The sequence below is a fragment of the Coenobita brevimanus genome, chromosome 40, assembly GCF_032717465.1.
Source record: "Coenobita brevimanus isolate Jiangsu-jjx chromosome 40, ASM3271746v2, whole genome shotgun sequence".
Taxonomy (NCBI): Eukaryota; Metazoa; Arthropoda; class Malacostraca; order Decapoda; family Coenobitidae; genus Coenobita; species Coenobita brevimanus.
This window is the reverse complement of record NC_136993.1, coordinates 56288227-56305456: the sequence shown is the minus strand read 5'-3', so window position 1 is coordinate 56305456 and position 17230 is coordinate 56288227. Positions and strand designations below refer to the sequence as shown.

The 17230-nt window shown below is 39.6% G+C and overlaps 1 protein-coding gene across 1 annotated transcript in view; it reads left to right on the top strand.

Moving 5' to 3' along the window:
- Positions 1–17011, top strand: part of LOC145397123 (uncharacterized) — a 73251-nt gene extending 56240 nt beyond the window's left edge. Inside the window, exons 8-11 of the mRNA XM_080270323.1 lie at positions 2084–2320; positions 2656–2721; positions 16519–16626; positions 16874–17011. Of these exons, the coding sequence (XP_080126449.1) occupies positions 2084–2320; positions 2656–2721; positions 16519–16626; positions 16874–17011 (549 nt within the window). The remainder of the gene's footprint in view (positions 1–2083; positions 2321–2655; positions 2722–16518; positions 16627–16873) is intronic.
- Positions 17012–17230: the final 219 nt, after the last annotated feature.

Genomic DNA, 17230 nt, shown 5'->3' with positions numbered 1-17230 from the left:
GTAGTTTATTGTCACTGTAGGCATTCAATTTCTCTCTCAGTAAAATACGTAGCATTCACTTTCTCGTCCTGTATACAAGCATTGAGAGTGAATTATCACTTTCACCATCACTCTCATAACTCAGTATTCATACAGGCTAGAGTGAAACTTTCACTTTCATTACTCCTAGTATATATACTCGTATTCTTATAATACTACTTATTTACATTTCTATTTATGTTCTCTATTTTTTTTACATTATTTACATTTCTATTTTATTTACACTGTGTTATGCACTGTCACTTGAAGTAACTTATAAAACTATTTTCCACTGTTCACTTATATTTACATTCATTGCTTTCACTTGCTGTTTACACATTATTTACGATTCCACTTGCACTGTTTTACTCACCAGAGAGATCGTAGACACTTTCTATTAATTGTCAGCCCTTTACCTCTTTCCACATGAGGTTTAGTAGGGGGTAGAGGTCACAGGGCCCTTTGAATGGAGCTAAAAAGTGGCGGAAGTTAGCAAGAGTGAATCCGACGTACTTTCACCTTGAAAGACGATAGTAAACTGATATTGGTGGGCCGGGGTGGCCTACTTAGGGAGAAAGCATTACTGCCAACGTCAGCCTCGTGAGAGCTGCTAATATGTACTGCAGCTATGAAATAAGTGGCAGGAAATCTAGAAAATACATTATAAATTAGGTAGTTCCAGGTGAATGTAAATATCACTTAGGCTTCTCCCTTCCTGTCTTATATATATTTTTATTATGAGAATAGATTATACGGCATATTTCAAGGGGAAATAAACAGCGAAAATTAGCGAACGAGTGCACATGAGGTGTTGTCATGTGATAATAAGCCAATTCCAGGTGTATGGCACTCTCACTTACCTTATTTCTTTTTGGTATATATTATTTGGTATAAGAATAGGGCATAGGGCTTATTTCAAAGGATGAAATCAGTGGAAAATTCCAGGGAAGATTTACTTAGCGTAGCACAGCTGGGCACGCGAGAGGAGAGGGTAATGGAGGGGAGGTAGGGAGGGGAGTCAAGAACGGGGAGAAATGGTTAAATTGTCAACAATGGATGGGAGTACAGATGAGATTAGGAGTGCTGACTAGTGTTGGACATTGGCAGTACTGATAGATGATACAAGCCACCACTTGAAAGCCCGGGCGAATTCAAAATAACACAGAATCACAAAAGTGACGCCCCGCGGTATGATCCCTTGCTCCCAAGTGTCACGAAAGTGACGCCCTGCGGTTAAGGGGTTAATAAACATGCACAGGGAAGAAAATTCTTAATATAGAAAGGCCTGTGTGTGTGTGTGTGTGTGTGTGTGTGTGTGTGTGTGTGTTCTTTTTTTCATGAGCTGTAGGGTATATGTGCACATAGTGATCTACAAAATCCCGTACAAGATGGCACGTACCCCTCTCAGGTGCAGGTGCTTTGAGTCATTAGATTGTTTAACAACCTGTAAAGCGCACCATGACATGAATCGAGTAAAAAGACATTCCCAAAATATGACACACATCGGTGGGATACTTGTGTCCTCCTTTGTTTGACACGATGAGCATCATGGTATGTTGTACAGGATGGTATTTAATGACTCGATTGGAGTCCGTTATGAAAGGGTTAATATAAATGAATAAGCAGCCATTGGGTATCTAGCAATGGTGATGTAAAGACACTAAATTACAATGCTAAATCAGACTTAGTCATAAAAATACTCGTATTTCGCTGTTCTAGTGTCTTCAGTAGGCTGATAGTTTAACCTGACATTGGAGAGTTGTTGAAGGAAGATTCACAAAATAAAGGAGGAAGGAGTACTTACAAGTGGTTACAGTAATACACTAGTTTGCGGCTAAGAACTCGAGAGAAGTAAAATCCTTTGCTAAATGACCACTGTGTGCACTAGACAATGAAACACAAGGCACAACAAAAACAAATGTGCACTGCTTCTCCATGCCAGCCACACCACACGTGAGATACTGCAACAAAGGAACAGCTACTCTTACACTCATAACAAGGGTCTTTAGTAATATATGTAATAATTTCAAGAATTAAATGTAATAAATCACAGGTTTTGATACAGATGCTAGTAGGATGGTGGCTGCTGTTCTGCCTGATCGTGTGTACGGGGTTCAAGTCCTCCCTCATCGCCCACCTCACTGTCCAGGGCAAGACTAAGCCCCTGGAGACCATAAAGGAACTGGTCGAGGCAGATGGCTGGAGGTGGGCCTTCGAACCCCTGGTGATACGATATCAAATGGGCAGTTACTTCGCTGAGCAAAATGACCCTGTAACAAAAGTGATAGATGAACGAAAAGAGGTAATTTCCTGTGGAACTTTATTTTGGTAAAATACTGTTTACCCTTCACACTCATATGCATATTATTATAAACACGGTTCAGAAACAGTGAAATACTACAGCATTAGAGTTCTTATATCTGCATATTTTCATTTGAACTATGAGCAATTATACTCCAAGCTGAATAAGAAACTGAAAATACTTGAAGGAATCAGTATTCTGCTAGAAATCCACACCTTTAAACAAACTAGTGTTGATAAGGGCTTATGATAATATGAAGACAAACGTTGTTCCTTGATTATAAGATATTTCTTACCAAAAACATTCATTACATTCATCATTCTTTTTTCTACCAGATATTTGAACTAGATGCAGGACTGAAAGAAATGCTGAAAGGAGGGATGTCTTTGATAAGTTCACAAGTAAGAATGAGCTTCATAATTCCTTCCCAGTATACTGACTTGACAGGCATAACCCCCTATCACATAAGTAAAAAGGGTTTTTCAAATGTACCAGCATTTGGATGGGCCTGCAGGTAGGTGTTGTATTAAGTATTCTTATTTTTGTACATATATAAGTATTAAGCATTATTTCAAAAATTGCCTAGCATTTATTATGTTCTTCATGTATGATGGTTCACTTAAATGCTTATCAACAGGATGGCCTTTAACCCGCCCCGTCCCGGAGACGTGAATTCACGTCCTCACATGATGTGCACTCATATCCCGGAGACGTAAATTAATGCGGCAACATTGCAAGATCCCTAATTTGCACAATTTTCAATTTTCGCGAGTGATTTTGCGAGTGATTTTTGGCACATATACACGGGACACCTTCCTCTATTCCTCTACAAGATGCCAAGCAGGGACAATGCTTTACACCACATAACCTCTCCCCCCCCCCTGCACGCCATTGTCTCGGCAATTCACCTGTTACCAGTGACCTGACCAATAAAGACATTCAGGGCCAGAGTGATTCCCCAATCGATGACAATGTGGAGGACAAAGTTTACATAGCATTAGAGGAAGAAACAGTCAGAAATGATGATCAGGTAATGTGGCAAAAGAAGGTCAGGTATGGTGATGAGTTAGTGAGTGAAACAATGCTTATAATGCCTATATTACTGTTTGAAAACCAATATACTCTTGTGCTACATATAAATTCGTACCAAGTAAATAAATAAATACTGTTTATGAGTGGATAAAATAGTTACCCTCCCAAAGAACTCGTTTTCTTTGGTGCCAGCCTGTTAGAAAACCCAGTCAGGTAAGGAGGTACTGGTACAGTCGGGGAAGAAAGAAGCTGGACACAATTGGCGGCCTCTGGCAACAACTCCTATAGTAAACACGTAGGTGGTAGCGGATATGCATGAATGAAGGGGTAACGTTTGTATCGAAGTGTGTGATTGGTCGGCACACCACCGTCTGTCTTTGCCATGTAGTCAAATATTGGAGAGGGTTTTGAGTATGAATACGCTATGTGGTAGATATAATAGATATTCACGATGTGTCATAGGACATATAATATCTTAATTTGACAGTTGATTAGCTGTATTGATTAATGTCACTCAGATTTAAGGCACTGTGCAGCTGAAAGTATTTGTGGAGTCAAAGGCATCTGTCTTCAGAGTTGGTTCATTATGAGACCGAAGCCTCAGATCCTTGAATAAATTATAATTACTATCAAGCGCAATACCTAATTTATTAGTGAGTTCGTTTGTATGCTTCATTAACGAATATGTCATTGAAATACAACATTGGTTCTGATAATCTTTATGACTTTGCTACGTTCTGAGTCAGTAGAAACGTTCCTCCCATGAACGTGGACAGAGCTTCATTGAGCACCATCCCTTACCGTGCTGGGGGTGGGAGGAACCGTGAACACACGCACGATTTATTAGTTTCTTCATTCAACTACTAATGAAAAACTACTATGCAATTGCTAAACAAATGTTTGCTCCATCCATGATAACAAGAGACTGCTCCTTGATAAGACAGATATCTCTGATACTGAAAACATTCCTTTTAGGTGATGTCCATCACACGTTTTCCCTCTCGAGTTGAGGTGATGAGTTGGTAGGGTGAAGTATGGCCTTTTCAATGGCACTTCTGTCGCGACTGTTTCGCCCTACAACCTCTCTACCGAACTAGCCTCACATGAGCATCCCCTCCAAGCTAGCCTCACACAAGCACTTTCCTCCGGCATTCCCTTCCCTCACCTAGCCCAACCTTTCACATTAGCAACATGTCAAGATGATTCCTAACATCCAGTTCAGTCACAGAGCATGGCATGGTTTGCGTGCATGTTTCAGTGTTTATATGTATGTGTGATTAGTTATAACTGAAATATAAGAAACCATGTTATGATATTTTTAATTGGAACCTTTTTGTCATAATCGGACCAGCACAGATTTACAGGTGAATAAACTTCCCCTTTACCATACTGATGAATTCAAATGAAGGCCAACAAGTGAACTGTAGCTACATGATGGATTAAAGCAGGTCATTAGACTATAATCCGAGATATATCGCACCATAACAAATCGGAAACCAATGTTGTAATAATTAAGGTAGAGCACGATTCCAAAGTTCGTGCAGAGGGCTGATGGCTCAGCACCATAACTGTGTGGAGTATTTAAAAATCTGTTGTTTCGTGTTATCCGCATCATTCCCTGCAAACTACTGCTCGACGTTTATCACAATATCAATCCAACTGGTGTAGGAAGGCAATAATTCCTAATAATTACTCGTGCGTATCCTTTTTATGCTTCTACTGCGCCTGTTCTGTCCTCGGATACAAGATGAATGCACACCCCTTCAGTCTCTTGACTTGCTAGCTTCATATTACCTCAATCTATTATGGTATGAAAAGAATGTGACCTATCATGAGTGAAGCACAATAAATGTTGTAGGACCCATAGACGTCATTTTCATGAACATAATTAAAAGAATCACACATAAGGCAATGCGATGATGTTAAAATCAATAGTTACAAGAATATAAGCTAAACACAGAAGTCAAGTGTAATACTGCAGCTCATTACTGCATCACTGGAAATACTCGTTTGTTGGTAACCTTATCCTTATCACCTTTATTCTTTGCCAGTCCTTACTGAAGGCGGATTGTTCCAAGGTATCAGCAAAATCGTCTACCGTTAAGCATATCAGTATATTAAACCTTTTGCTAGTTCAGTTGTAAGCTTATGAATATATTATGGAGAAGATGCTTCGAATGTAAAGGTTTTTGCATGCTATATTATACGAGTGAAAAAGAATTTACTGTAATCCGTGTGTGGCACTTGTACTCAATGCATCACAAATTTAATTTTTATTTGGAAAGACATTGTGTGTGCTAAATGGAATTACCGTAATTTCAGTAACATGCTCAAGCTTACGTCACCTTTCATTTAGTGCTTAGGGCTTTACCGCACGTGACTAGTAATTACCAGCGAGATAGCAAACATGGCATTGTTTTCAATTTGTCTGTCTGTGTGTGTATCTGTTAGCATGATAACTTTGCAACCGCTCAAAATACCATCACAAAATTATACAGGTGTGTAATAGGGATGAAAATCTCCTACGAGTTCGGAATTGGAGAAATTAAGTCAAGGTCCGTGGGTCTGTTAGCACGATAACTTCGCAACCCCTCAGGATATCATAAAAAAAAATACAGGTGTGTAATAAGGATGAAAATCTCCTACGAGTTCGAAAATGGTGGTAGTAGGTCAAGGTCAAGGTCATATTCCGAGCCGGGCTAGATATGTATCGGCTCGCGGATGGTGTGATTCCCCCTTACGGAGGGCCACTTGTTTAATCAAGCACCAAACACATCACAGGAAGAAAACTCGCAGCGAAAGAGTTAACCATAAATATGCAAGGATGCCCTATAAAGGAACTAGAATCGTGTAGCGTTAGTTAGTATAAAACGCTGACATACTCATCAGGTCTTTTGAGTGAATTATATTGTGTGTATAAATGGTATCACCTGATAACATGTAACCTATGAGTGTGGACATCTTCACTAACTTGAAAAAGCACTCACCATAAAATTAGTTAATTTGAATCTCCTTGATTTGAACTGTGGGGCAAAAGATCATTACTTAACGTGCAAATTCTGTGACTGAACTGGATGTTAGGAATCATCTTGACATGTTGCTAATGTGAAAGGTTGGGCTAAGTGAGGGAAGAGAATGCCGGAGGAAAGTGCTCGTGTGAGGCTAGCTTGGAGGGGATGCTCATGTGAGGCTAGTTCGGTAGAGAGGTTGTAGGGCGAAACAATCGCGACAGAAGTGCCATTGAAAAGGCCATACTTCACCCTACCAACTCATCACCTCAACTCGAGAGGGAAAACGTGTGATGGACATCACCTAAAAGGAATGTTTTCAGTATCAGAGATATCTGTCTTATCAAGGAGCAGTCTCTTGTTATCATGGACGGAGCAAACATTTGTTTAGCAATTGCATAGTAGTTTTTCATTAGCAGTTGAATGAAGAAACTAATAAATCGTGCGTGTGTTCACGGTTCCTCCCACCCCCAGCACGGTAAGGGATGGTGCTCAATGAAGCTCTGTCCACGTTCATGGAAGGAACGTTTCTACTGACTCAGAACGTAGCAAAGTCATAAAGATTATCAGAACCAATGTTGTATTTCAACGACATATTCGTTAATGAAGCATACAAACGAACTCGCCAATAAATTATGTATTGCGCTTGATAATAATTATGATTTATTCAAGGATCTGAGGCTTCGGTCTCATATTGAACCTACTCTGAAGACAGATGCTTTTGACTCCACAAATACTTTCAGCTGCACAGTGCCTTAAATATGAGTGACATTAATCAATACAGCTAATCAACTGTCAAATTAAGATATTATATGTCCTATGACACAGGATGAATATCTATTATATCTACCACATAGTGTATTCATACTCAAAACCCTCTCCAATATTTGACTACATGGCAAAGACAGACGGTGCTGTGCCGACCAATCACACACTTCGATACAAACGTTACCCCTCCATTCATACATACCCGCTACCACCTACGTGTTTACTATAGGAGTTGTTGCCAGAGGCCGCCAATTGTGTTCAGCTTCTTTCTTCCCCGACTGTACCTGGATCGAGTATTTTAAACCTCAGGTGAGCGATTTCTCTCTGAATTTTCGATGTTTCTCACCAAAAGCTAATGTTTGAGCCTAAAAAAAAAAAGGTCCAAAAATGTCGGGACTGGGGCATACCACTGCCCAGAAAACGTCAGGATGGGGCAGTTTAAAAAAGTGAGATAGTAAGAGAGTGAACATAAAATCTACGCTTGTTACTTAGTACAGTCGCCCCAAGAAGTGATGGCAGAGTTTCAGATTGCTTCGGTCACTTTGCAGTGCCATATGTTCAATGAAAACAGTGAATATAAGGTAAACATTCAATGGCTTCATCACATCATATCAAATAAGATATACATTATATCTCGCTAAGAATGATGTGAAATGAATAACAGGCGGCAGTGATATATTAGAAGTTAACAGTTACCTTTCCCGATTTGAATGAATGTGAAATGTATTACTCCGCACGCGGCAGGCAGTAGGCCTATAACTCCGTGTGCCTGAGTTATTTGTTTCCCAGGATTTCAAATACAGATGCTCTAGTTTTGAAGGCCAGTTAAGGAAAATTCTTGTGGCTGCAATACGCTGCCTTGTTTTCAAATGCTATTATGATGACACAGCAACAATATGCCTTAACAATGAAATTATTCTCCGTAATGATGCCCTACCTGCGGACCAGCAAGCCATACGGCCTTTTATACCGTCTTCCTCTTGCCAATAATATTTATAATTAGCAACTTTATTCCCAATTGATGCAAAATTATTTTTACTTTAAGGAGGTATGACACATTCTGCCTTTTACTCTTACACAATGCAATAAACAGGACCAAAACATGAGTTCATAAACTCTTGCAGTGCAAAAGCACACACTCTTTACTCCATCTTTTAAAAATAATGCCTGTCTTTTTCAATAAACTGTAACGTCCTACTGAACAGAAAATGCTCATTTGGAAGTTTTGAACTCAGTTATTTGTTTATGGACCTCTGTATTTTATTACTCTCGCTAATCGATTATGCACTGAGGATATCAGACTAAAGTTAGCATTCTCGAAGGAGCTCCGACTCTAGGCAAATTTCGAGGTTCTTTTTTTTATACTTAACCGATAGCCCTCTGGCTTATATTAAGTAATCCAGAGATTTTATTTAATGGAAAACTGGCTAAAGGCAGTGTAATAACTGCATGTCTCTGAGTAAATGTTATCTTCTATCGTGCGTGTTGATCGAAACATTTAAAATAGCTTACTGGTTTACGCCGCCTTCCCGCTTTCTGTCGTCGTAAGTGGAGACATTGGAGACGGAAATCAATGACTTTAAATTATTTCTTTGTATTGTAATGGAAAATATTTTATTAATACTAATTACTAATTTTAATTGTTTATTGAAGCTCCCTTTTGCTCAGTCTTACGCTACTAAAAAAAAATTGCGTGTTACCATTCTAGATATGAACTCCACAAATTATACCTGACTCTCCCTGAGCGATAGTTGTGAAATTTCAATTGGTTCCTTTTAGGATTTCCTATTATCGTAACTAACGAACTGCTTCCTACAATTCTGAAATATCTATCTATCTATCTATTGCCAGACGCCTCAGTCCCGTTTGGGGTGGCCACAAACAAATCGCCTCCAAGTCGCCCTGTCCCCCGCCATTTCACTCCCCTGCTCCCAACTCACACCCCCCTCTTTCATATACCTCTCCACCCCATCCCTCCATCTCATCCTCGGCCTCCCCCTCCCTCTTTCCCCCTCCACCTCACTCACATACACTCTCTTCGTCAGTCTTTCACCCTCCATCCTCTCCACATGGCCAAACCACCTCAGTATGTTCCTCATAACGCTTCCTATCACATCCACATCAACACCACAACGCTCCTTTATATCCTCATTCGTCAGCCTGTCTCTCCATGTGACTCCACAGGCTCCTCTTAAATAACTCATTTCCACTGCTCTCACTCTTGACTTGTGTCCTTCCAACAACGTCCAAGCTTCACTTCCGTATGTTAGAGTTGGTATCACAATACTGTCATGTAGTAACTTTTTCACTTCCATGCTCACTTCCCTGTTTCTTATCACTGCTTTCAAAGAACCAGCAACCTTTCTTCCCTGCTGTACCCTTTCAAGCACTTCACCCTCCAAACCTCCATCCTTACTCATCACACTACCCAAGTACTTAAACGTACTCACATTTTCCAATTCCTCACCATCCAACCTCGCTGTACATTCACTGACTTCACCTCTCTCAAAGACCATCACTTTACTCTTCCCTACATTCACCTTTAGATTCCGTTTCTTACACACTCTCCCAAACTCATCCACCAAGCCTTGCAGCTCCCCCTCGTCTTCACTCAACAACACAGTATCATCTGCAAACAACAGCACAGGGAGTTTCCAAACACTATCCTCTCTCACCAGGGCCACTTCAACATCCACTACCCTACCTTGTACCTCTTTTATTACCCCATCCATGTACAGATTGAACAACCATTGAGACATGACACATCCCTGTTTCAACCCAACTTTCAAAGAGAAAAATTCACTTAGTTCACCATCCACACGTACTGCAGCCTTCGCACCATCGTACATACTCTTCACAGCATTCAACAACTTCCCATCTACTCCATATATTCTTAACACTTTCCACAATCCTAGTCTATCCACCCCGTCATATGCTTTCTCCAAATCCATGAAAACCGCATACAACTTCTTTCCCTTCTCTAGAAACTTTTCCACTAAAGATCTGAGAATGAATATCTGATCTACACAACCTTTTCCCTTCCTAAAGCCTCCCTGTTCTTCTCCAACTAATTCCTCTGTTTTTTCTCTAACTCTGTCAATAAGTATCCTACCATACACTTTTCCTATTATACTAAGAAGACAAATGCCCCTATGATTACCACACACTTCTTTTTCCCCTTTTCCTTTGTACAAGGGAATAATTATACCTGACTTCCAATCCTCCGGGACTCTACCTTCCTCCCAGGCCAATCTGAAATATGCATTGATTTATTGTTTTTAGTAGTAGTTTTACGTATTAGGTTTCACCTCGTAGAAATATAAGGAAGAGTATGTGCATTAATGCTGACCGAAAACTTCTGGATACTCCGCCGCCACTTCTTAGGCCGACTGTACAGTACACTCGCCGTTGTACCGTGCGGGTATTAAGCACACGATTCAGTCTGTTTACCTACCTTTCTGTCTGGTAGCAACTTTTTGGAGAAACCATTAAATAAACTTGCACCGTGGCTGGAATAATGATTGAAGACTATCACAAGAATAAGTAAATCCCCCCCCCCCCTTGTGCGCACACACAAAGAAATGAAAAATAAAGATCAAGGTTACGGTAGAACAAAAACAGATTTTTATGATATTTGGAATAATGTGTAAGAACTGTCAACGGAACTAGGTATTACATTTTGAAGGAAGATTCCTAGTACCAGGTATATATACTATATGTCACCAGTTCAAAGCAAACACATACTGTATAACTAGCAATAAAATAAACATGGGGAAGGAGATGTGGAAGTGGTTTGGGTGCATAAGTGGTCTTGAGGTAGAATTGGTCTTGGCATTGTAATGGTCTAGGCATTGTAGTGGTCTTGGCAATGACGGTTTTGGTACTGAAGTGATCTTGACATAGAAGTGGTTATGGCATAGTGGGATACTGAGGAAGTATACTCTCCCCCTACCCGGGGGGGTTTGGAACCAGATCCTTGTACTGTACTGGGAATCCCTTTTTGTCAAAAGGTCAGTGTCATCACTGGCTCGCTTTGACCTAAATCTTTTTAACATTGACAAGGGTGTGCTCTCTCTGAGTGTTCTTCCTTTAGGTCTTCTATGTTTGTATATATGCATGCTTTTGCGCGCGTGCGTGTGTGTGTGTGTGTGTGTGTGTGTGTGTGTGTGTGTGTGTGTGTGTGTGTGATTATTTGTTTGGGAGAACATTATGAGTCGGAGTTGACCCAATTTAGATCAAACAACGAGGAAGGTGAATAGTCATGTAGCGATGTTTTTTTTTTTTTTTTTTTTTCGCTTATGGGAAGAACTAGAAGCATAAGTCTGTGTTATGCCTTATCCTCCAAGAAGCCACTGTTCCACCGATCCAGCCACTTGGTCGAGCCACACACGAACACACTCACGCCAGCCACCAAGCAAACCACTTTTCCTGCCCTCCCCCCCACCCACTGGCTGATACACCCATTCATTTCCTCTTCCCACCCATCTACCCACTAACTCTTTTCATTCACCCTATCCAGCCCACCATCCACCCACCCACTCTGGCAACCCACTCACCTACCCCGCCGCCACTTCTATTCCATTCAATAATCCACGACACACACTGATCATTCATCTGCCCACACACATTTCCCGTCCAGCCATTCCCTCACTCACCCATTCCACTCACCCACTCCACCATCCTACTCATCCACTCATTCTGCCAATCCCGTTCTTCTTCACCAACACACCTCCTCACTTTGCCCACTCAACCACGCCTTCCACCTCCCACCCACTCTGTCCATCCCATCTGTACACCACATTTACCCAATCCAGTCCCCTACCATCTAACCACCTGTTCACCAGGTTCCACCCACAGGAAGGCTTGCAAGTTTACACACACACACACACACACACACACACACACACACACACACACACACACACACACACAGTCTTGTCCGATAAACATGAAATTAACATTCAAGTGACATTCTTAGTCTTTCATCACCAACATCATCTGTGCAAAGACTTCTCAGATCCTTTGTGCTCTGATAAAATTTACAGGCATTGTCTTTTGAAGGCAGCATGTGTCACTGAGAGGAGTTTTTATATAGTTCGTCTGCACAACATTAAATTAAATTATTCCATTTGGGGCTTCTACTCGTGTGACGAATCATCAGATTACTGCATTTTGTCATTAACTGACATAATTGTGGACAAATAAACGACTGAAATATTAAAAAAAATAATAGTAAAAAGTATTAAGAAATGCAGTAACAACATTCAACACCTATTATACCATGGACTCATACTAGGAGACACAAAATAGCATTTCACAAACTGATGAAGAAACTCAAATACCCATTTTATTCATAAGAAACCTGGAGCGGTGTGTAAGGGTCAGAGCATGTGTGTTAGGTGTACCGCCTTTCTCAACGTTTCATCCCTCAGAAAACTTTTGCTTCATATATAGGGTTAGTTGCCTAGGATACACACACACACACACACACACACACACACACACACACACACACAATATACATACATACATATCTATCTATCTATATCTATCTATCTATCTATCTATCTATCTATATATATATATATATATATATATATACCGTATATCAGCCCTCCGCAGGAGCTACCCAAAAAAGCCCGGCCGGAGGGCGGATCTTTTCGGCTTATATATATATATATATATATATATATATATATCATCATCAGCCATTACAAATTCACTGCTGACCAAGCTGAACAAAGGCCTCCCCCAACCTACTTCACGAGTTCCTTCAATAAGCCAATCTTTGCCACGTTATCCCTGCAAATTTCTCTATCTCATCTCGCCACCTCCTGTCTGGCCTTTTTCTGCTATGCTAACAGTTTCTTCGGGTCCAGTCAGTCAGCCTCTTGCTCCATCGGTTTTCCCTTATTCTTGCTACTTGGACTGTCCACTTCCATTTCTGTTCTTTTCTAGCTTCTATAATGTCTTTGAATTTAGTCTGCTCTCTCATCCAAGTTGATCTTTTCCTGCCTTTCAAAGATATTCCGAACACTGACCTTTCCAATGCTCTCTGGGAACGGGTTAGTTTAATTTCTATGGATTATGTCATTTTCCAGGTCTCACAACTGTACGCCAAAGCTGGAAATATACATTCGTAATATACTTTTCATTTCATACTATTGGAAAGCTTCTTTTCATGGTGTTTTTGTGTTTACCTACAGCTTTCGATGGAATTTCAACGCTTCTTCTTTTTTCTGTCATGGTCTTTCGTTATTTTAGTATTTGCCCAAAGTAACTGAATTCCTCGACTTGTTCAAAACTTTTTCGCTTATTCTGATGATGCTCTTTGGTGTATTTGGATTAAACATTACTTTTACTCTGCTTCATTTTTAGCCCTACTTTGAGACTTTCTCTGTTTGGGTTATTTAATATTTCTTGCAAGGTCTCTCCTGTTTCTGAAATTAGGACAATGCCATCCACAAATCTTAAATGGTTTAGCTTTTCTTCATCTATGTTTACTCCTTTGGTTTCCTATTCGAGCTTTCTGAATAATGGTTTCTAGGTATGATGTAAATAATTTTGGTGAAAATGTATGTGTGTGACGCACTGCCTTCTCGGTTTTAATTTTTTTCGAGTCTTTATGTAATTTAACTGTAGCAGTTCCCTTTTAATATATGTTTTCGAGCAGTTTTACAATGTTCTCATTTACTCCATGTCCTCGCAATGAATTTATAATTGCTATGTGTTCCACTAAGTCAAAAGCCTTTTTGTAATCAACAAAACCTATGCACAGGTGTTTATTATATTCTGTAGTTTTCTCAATTAGCTGATTCATTATGTGTACATGATCAGTAGTTGAATATCCACTTCGGAAACTTACCTGTTTGTGAGGTTGATTTTCTTCCAAATCTGTTGTTATTCTGTGCGTAACGACTTTAGTGACGAGTTTGTAAATGACTGATAATAAGCTAATGGGGCGATACTTTCTAAATTCTTTTGAGCTGCCTTTTTTGTAAAGTGCAATAACTATTGCATTACACCATGTTTAGGGAATTTTCTTGTTTTTTATACAATAAGTAAACAAATAGGCATGCCTGTTTTGTACTTCTACTCCTCCATCTCCTCTCTGAGCCTTCCCTCTCTTCATACTTTTAAGAGAAACTTTTACTTCGCCGGGTGTTACCTCAGGTATTCACTTGTGTCGACTGAAAAGTTAGCTATTGGTACTACTGTCTTTTATGCATACAATTCTTTGCAATATTCTTCAACTCTCTTCACCATCTTAACCCTGCATTTAATGACTTCACAATTTTTTTCTTTCTGTGATATATTATGTGGCTTTCCAAGTCCCAGACCTATTTCAGACGTGTTTTTTTCTTTTTTGATGGTTTGATCTGATCAATGTTTCTCTTTTTTCTTCTCTTTGTCTCTTATTGATAAGCTTATTTAAGCCCGCTCTTTCAGTTTCATCTTTCTTTGTTTTTACTTTCATTTACTTTCTTCTTTTCATGAGCTTCAGTGTCTTTTCCAAATACTTCTTGGCTTTGGATGTATTAGGTTTCCCTACTGCTTCAGCTGGTTCTCTTAGCACCTTTGTTAGTCTGTCATATAACTCATAAATGTCACATTTAGCATTACTTAGTGCCTGAAATATGTTCGTTATTTCTAACTGAAAGGCTGCTTTGTTTTTGTTTACTTTTATTGGGCATATACGAGTATTGTAATTTTTGTTCATCTTTCACTTCTGAAACTGAACCAGGCTGTGCAACCCATCATTCTGTGGTAGCTTCCTTTATTTACCTTGTTGATAACTGTGGCATTTGTGATCATGTTATTCTTATCTGCTATAGTGAAGTTGATTTTATTCTTTGTTTCTCCATTTGGGCTTCTCCAGGTCTACTTTCTCACTGTACTTTTGTGAAAGAGGTGTTCTTTATTCTCATGTTATATATTTCCGCAAAATCTACCACCATTTCTTTTCATTCATTCCTTTCTCCCACACCAAATTGTCCCATACATGATTCTCCATGTTTTGATTTCCCAACTGTTGCATTGAAGTCTCCCATGAGTATAATATATGTGGTCCTTTCTTCTTCCATAATCTGGGAGATGTCATCATAGAATGTTTGTCTTTCTTCACATCTTTTAGAGTGTATTTGCACAGTCTGATTACACCAATGCTGCTCTGTCAGATACACTGCTGAATTTAAGTGTTGTCTGGAAGATTTCTGCTAATTAGAAATTCCACACCGCTAACTCTTTAATTTTGTCGTCCTCTGTAATAAAATAGGTGATTGTTGTCTTCTAGCTGAATTACTTTTTCTTCTATTCTGTGAATCTCACTCACACCAACGATATCCCAGCTATTGTTTCCAGTTCAATCATCAAGTTATCAAGTTTGTAATCTTCTGCGAGGCTTTTTACATTGTATGCATAGATCTTCTTGGATTTCAGTTTGTTTAATATACCAGTCTCTAATTTGCCAACACAATGCCTACTCACTTTCGGTGGCACACTGCCCATAGGCACAGGAGGCAGTGTGGTTGGACCTTTAGTAGACGATGCTCCAACAGGAACACCTGTCAAATCATTTGCAATAGAATTGTTGTTTGGTTGGGATGATCCCGGCAAATAAGCTCACCTCCCTGCCACATAGTTTCTGGTGAGATGTATTGTCTGTGCTACCTTATTTAGTATATTCAGAGGAGCAGTGGAGCCCTATATATCTATGGGGGGTCCCATGGTCCACGCTGTCCAAGACGGTAGCCTACCTCATATATCTACGAGGGCTTCCCCTGTTCGCCACCAGAGGATGTGCCAAGTACCAGTGGGATCCTGCCCCTGGATATATATATATATATATATATATATATATATATATATATATATATATATATATATATATATATATATATATGTATGATTAACGCCAGGAGACAGAAACTTTTAAAATCTAAAGTAAGTTCATGACAACTTACATTTTCTTGTACTAAACATGTTTTAGGTTAGCTATCTTTTGATAAAATGCAAATTTTGTATATGCCAGACAGGAAACTGAGTTATATCATAGCCGGATACAGACACACAGACGTGCTGATGAAAGTTTTCATAATATGAGGGGATGTGTTATAATCAGGCACAGATAAATCGATTTAAAATTCTTGCACTCATCTGCAAAGTAATGATTAATCCTTAAATGGTTTCCTGTAGCATTTCGAAATGATGTTATCAAAACAGGGTTCTGCATTTCATTTATGTGAATGTAACTGTTGTCCAAGACGACAGTTTCCTAGTTCAAACCACTGCACAATTTCACAGAAAAGATGAAGTAATATAATGATCTGAAATTACAGAAGAGGTGCACCACATCAACATAGTTTGTACCCCATGATCCATCGCCTGCAGGACTCTGGCCTTATCACATACTGGCTTCAGGAGGTAATCGCTCGACGGGTGAGGGAGTACAGGAAGCAGAAGCCGAACATCACCATACCTGCCTCATTCAACTACATGGTTGGTTCGGTAGTACAATACATTGTAAGACTTATGGATTGTTTCAGCATATGCAACTTGTCCCGGAAACAGAACAGAATCATCAAACTAATAAGTTTTGTAGGAGTAATAAAGTTGTGTGATATCCAAATAATGTTCCATTTCAGTTTCAACACATAAATACTTATCATTATTTTAAAATTTTTGCATGACATAAATAGCATATAATTAATTAGAAAAAAAAATTCCTGACACAATACTCTGACAGGATGGACGTGGGGAGGTAATATTGGGCCTGAACCACCTTCAGGGGGCCTTCTACCTGCTGTTCCTGGGCTCCACACTGGCCACCCTCACCCTGCTGACAGAGACCATTGCTTTTTCACATTGTCAGACTATCCTGTAGGAAGTGCATCAGCCAGACATTGATGGGAAATACGGGTGACTGATGTATAACATGTGCAGTTTGTGTAGTTCCTAAGAACTGACCTTCATTAGACCTGCTTCCTGTACTTCCTCAGTCCTGAATAACAGTGTTTATTTATTCTATATATTTTTATTTTACATCATTTTGATAGGAGGGGAACCATCAGATGTGCTGATGAAAGTATAATAATTCATATTC